General features: G+C 37.9%; 1 protein-coding gene and 1 long non-coding RNA gene across 2 annotated transcripts; one reads left to right on the top strand and one right to left on the bottom strand.

Annotated features, from left to right (window-relative positions):
• The first annotated feature begins 207 nt into the window (after positions 1–207).
• On the top strand, positions 208–2100 carry LOC126600283 (protein LURP-one-related 17-like). Its single transcript, XM_050266870.1, has 2 exons — positions 208–811; positions 1568–2100. Exons 1-2 carry the CDS (start codon positions 524–526, stop codon positions 1964–1966), a joined length of 687 nt encoding a protein of 228 aa, XP_050122827.1. The 5' UTR covers positions 208–523; the 3' UTR covers positions 1967–2100.
• Positions 2101–2195: 95 nt separating this feature from the next.
• Positions 2196–4034, bottom strand: LOC126600284 (uncharacterized). The gene is made up of 4 exons (XR_007615408.1): positions 3791–4034; positions 3602–3689; positions 3270–3306; positions 2196–2409 (listed from the first exon to the last, which is right to left on the bottom strand). It is a non-coding gene; the product is annotated as an uncharacterized LOC126600284 (long non-coding RNA).
• Positions 4035–4969: the final 935 nt, after the last annotated feature.

Genomic DNA, 4969 nt, shown 5'->3' with positions numbered 1-4969 from the left:
TAAAAACAAACCTAACACTGCAATCAAAAGAGAAAAGTTGAAATATCGGAGACCACCTAAGAAAACATATACGTGTCACATTTCTGATGCTGATTATGCTAATTACCAATTAGTATATGAATTAATCCCATCAAAGTATCTCTAGGAAACCAGCAATGACTTTTCTGGCAAGTTGTCTCTTTCACAGTATATTTTATATAAACGCACAACCCAGATCTCACTCATTCAGAGCTACACGTGTCATACTTGTGACGACCAATATGATACGACAAAGTGTTAAGTTTCATGCAATAGATGTATACAATACAATTATGAATTTAAAATGCCCCACGGCAGAATGTATATTGCGTGATTAACTATAAGGGGGATTGTTCATACAGCTTTTCTGTACAAAACGCAGAATTTTTCTACTACTAGTAAGACCATTAATATCTCAAACATTCTCAGGCTATAAGTATCTGCTTCCTTAACCTGCTTAAGGTTTACCTTTTAGTAGAGAGAGAGAGAGAGAGAGAGATCAATAATGAGGATTGTTCGTATGTGGAAATCTTTGTCTAGGACCAGGTCTGTCCATAATCATCAAGAACAACATGACCACCAAGAATACAAGGCTACTGGTAATAGTACTTCCGAGGCTTGCACATCATTAACAGTGTGGAGAAAATCCCTTCTAATTAGCTGTAAAGGGTTCACAGTCATCGATTCAAATGGAGATCTTGTTTATCGAGTGGACAACTACGTCGGACATCCTGAGGAAGTCATTCTCATGGATGGCTCTGGAAAGTCTGTCCTCACAATGCGTCGCCGAAAGGTAAATGTATTACCAATTGTATATATCGTAATTGTGTGTGTGTGTGTGTGTGAGTGTGTAAATATACACCAGTTTCTTAGTCATCTGATGGCTGGTGACCAAGTATACATGGTCACCCTCAATCGTTTTTTATATCAAGTTTGAAATTAAAACACATTTTTCATTCTTTATCTTGATATTAAATTCATGTGATCATAGATGTAGTAAATCAGAGTCATGAGGTTCAGATAAAACTCAACTTGAACAATTACTCAAGGAGTCTCACAACATAAAATGCAGAATTTTATGTTGTCGACTGTTAGAAAAAAGAGAATATTTTTTTGAGCTTGTATAACCTCATAAATTAACAAGTATATCTATAATAAAAGAGAGTTAAAAAAAAAAAACAAATTTGTTTGATCTTGGCATCAGTTTGCTTGGCAGAAGCTTAGTCTACATCCGTTCTCTTAGTCACTTGGTGCTGGTGGTCTAGTATACAAGGTCACCAAACACTAAAATCACAATTGTATATTCTCCACCTTTGATATCAAATCTAAGGGTAGATGTGTGACCATGATTTCCTTGATTGCCATGTGACTCAACATGAGTCTTGCATATCATAAGATGCAGAAATATATGTTGCCAGATTGTTAAAAAAAAACAAAAAACATTTTTTGAGCTTATATATACTCATAAATTAAACAAATATATAAGAATAGAGTAGTAAAAGAACAATTGTGCTTGATCTCGATTCTTACTAACTATTTTTCTTTGCAGAAGCTTAGTCTAATTGATACTTGGTTTGTGCACGACGGGGAAGCTGGCAATTGTTACCCAACAAGATCAACATTTGCAGCATCAAAAAGTATGCCAACGTTTTACGTGAGGAAGAACAAGAACATGCTAAATACCAATCCCAGGAGTATACTTGCTTATGTGTATCGAGAGGCATGTGGCCACAAAAGGCATACATATATGATTGAAGGTTCTTTCACGCACAGATCATGCAAGGTATTAGATGAGTCGAGGAATGTGGTGGCTGAGATCAAGAGAAAGGAAGCAAATAATGGAGGTGTTTCTTATGGATTAGATGTTTTTCATTTAATTGTGCATCCTGGCTTTGATTCTGGACTTGCAATGGCTCTTGTATTAGTATTAGATCAATTGTTTTCTTAGGTTTATTTTCTATCAATTCATTGATATGTATATATGTTGGACGAAATATGGTTTTCCATACAAGTCCTTATGTCAATTACTACTGAAGAGATCTCAACAAATAAGGATAATATGGAATGCACATATATTGACAAGTCCCGACCTAAATCAGGGCGTGCTGGCCATCACGTGGGAGTGACGTAACCATGTGCATAGTGCATAAGCAATAAAGATATAAGGGAAATATGAATAAATAAAAATCAAACTACTAGCAGTACTAGCTAAGATAAAGTGCTAGTGCGAGGTTAAATGTAAAATACACAACCAAAGCATAAATAGCCTAAGTACAGTCAAGCAGAACAAGTACTAATTTACAACACCCAATGGTGATCCTACATTTATGATGTTCTGTCAGAACTACCATTGAAATCCCCGTGAGCCACCAAAGCACTTCTACCTAAAATCTGGAGGGGCACAAAACAGAAAGTGTGAGTGGGCAAAAACAAAGCTTTTCAAAATTATTTCATTTCTCAAAAGTTCTAACCCCTCACCGTAAAACCTGTATAATTTCCCAGAAAATAATAGTAATAATAAGTTGTATCATAAATCATACTCGAGATGAAAATCCATAGAAGTATACCATGCCAGAGTATCTCAATGCAATGCCATGAGTAATCTAGACAAATATATCAATGTCAAATATCGCATCAGCCAAATCCCTCTAACTCAATCTGTACGGCTGAGTCTATAGCTCATAATCAATCTCAATCACATCAAATCAAATCTTGAACACGAGTCCAAACCACCTAAAGTGGTCTGTGCGACAAGACTAGGTGTGAAATAAATATGCTCTAGTGCTATGATCACATGAAGGTTGTGCGAATAATCGCGGGTCACCTACGAGTCGAAACCACCTAAAATGGTCTGTACGACAAGCCTGTGCACCTAACTTGGATCCAAGGTGAGCATATGGTGCGGGAGGTGAACATCACATGAAGAACTGTGCCCTAACTCTGGGCAAAAGCACTAACACCAGGATGCAGGTTTATGAGCTCTCAATACATCACATCTTATCTCGCATAACTGAAGCAATCTTATATCTTTAATTTATGAACTTACCTGGCACTTACCTGAGCGTCTGCTATACCAATCATAAATATATGCAACTACTAATGCATAAATAAAATAGGCAGATACTTTGCATGGCATTTCAAAACGTATAATCATTCAAATTCATTTTCTGGGAAAAATCTCAAGTATATAGGTATATACGGAAAACCAAAATCCAACTCAGTGATATGTCGAAGGGTCATAGCCCCCAAACCTTGATTGATGGTGCTCGTCCTCAAGATATGTCTCACCTATATGCGAAATAACTGAATAAACGTTATTTAAGCACATACACAAAACTAGGAAATAACTTCTCATACATTGCTCAAATGGGGTATTTGAATATACCACCATGATCTACTCAACCTCAAAAATATCCCCATATTTTTAGAAAAAAAATTCATGACCCCACGCGCCCTCACGCACCGGCCAAGGCATGGCCAGACACGCGGTTCACATGCAGGCACGTGCCTAGCACACCAAACGGATTCCCTAACGGCGTTAGGGAATATTCTGTTAAAAACTAGAATATGCCGTTAATTATACCTGACGGCGTCAGAATATTCTGTCAACTTTGACGAAATATTCTTCTCCTTCTTCTTTGGTTCGCCGGTGCCGCTGCTATAGCTAGAAACTGGGAAAATAATCAAACCTTCATATCTTCTTCGATTCTCAACCAAAATTCACAAACTTTGTACCAAAATGAAGCTTACAATGAGTAGAACAAAACCTTACCAATTTAAAGCCCTGAAATCCATGAGATTTCGCCAGAGAAACCTTGATAATCCGGCCAAACTTGAAACTTGCCAAACTCAACTTCCCGACGTCCAAAACACTTCATTTTTCTACTCCAAGCTTCACAAAGACGTCCTAAGGCTCACTAGTAGCTTAAAATCTCCTAAAAACTTCACATTCACGATCACATGAACATTGCCTCAAAACTGGGATTTCTGGTTCTCGGGAAAACAAGGTCTTCACGTCAAACTAAGGGCATGGATGACCATCTGGACTCATGAGGAACACATAAACAACCTCATCGATGTCAATCCGTGAAGATAGGGTCTGGTTTGGGTGTTGTCCATACAAGTGTATGGAAATGGCAGAAAATTCGAGGGAATGAGAGATAGAAGGTCAATGGGAAAGGGTTTGTGTGAATGTGTGTGGTCCAGCTGAGTCACCAATCAAAACAAACAAAAGTTTAAGTTTTAATTAGGTCCAATTAATTAGGAATAGAGCTAACTGGCCCCTTTTTTTTCTTAGCCCAATCTACACAACACCACGTAATGTTCAAGGGTACTTTAGTCTTTTCACACCGCCGATGAAATAATTCGGGACAGACTGTGACAACCTACCCCCTTAAGAAAAATTTTTCCCCAAAATTTTCACAATAATTACAATCCACTAACAATCATAAAACAACCTTGGATACATATCTTTCATCTGATCCTCTGTCTCCCAAGTGGCTTCTTCCACCAAGTGATTCCTCTACAAAACCTTCACTAGGCGCACTGTCTTATTCCTCATAACTTTATCTTTCCAATCCAATATCGTCACTGGCTCCTTATCATAAGTCAAATTTGGATTAATTTACAATGGTTGAGGAGGTATCACATGAGAAGGATCTGAGATGTAATGATGGAGCATAGAGACATGAAAAACATTGTGCACTTTGGATAACTCAGGAGGCAACTCAAGTCTATAAGCAACCTCACCGACTCGTTCGGTGATCATATATAGTCCAATATACCTAGGACTCAGCTTGCCTTTTTTTCCAAACCGTACTACACCTCTCCATGGCGATAACTTTAGAAATACCCAATCACCTACATTATACATCCGGTCAGTAGCATGTCTGTCTGCTAGACTCTTCTGTCGATCCTGGGCTACTTTCAGGTTAGACTTAATCACCTGAAC

This window comes from Malus sylvestris, chromosome 14 (genome assembly GCF_916048215.2).
Source record: "Malus sylvestris chromosome 14, drMalSylv7.2, whole genome shotgun sequence".
In the NCBI taxonomy this organism is placed as follows: Eukaryota; Viridiplantae; Streptophyta; class Magnoliopsida; order Rosales; family Rosaceae; genus Malus; species Malus sylvestris.
The sequence above is the reverse complement of the archived record's forward strand: the minus strand, read 5'-3'. Positions and strand labels throughout refer to the sequence as shown.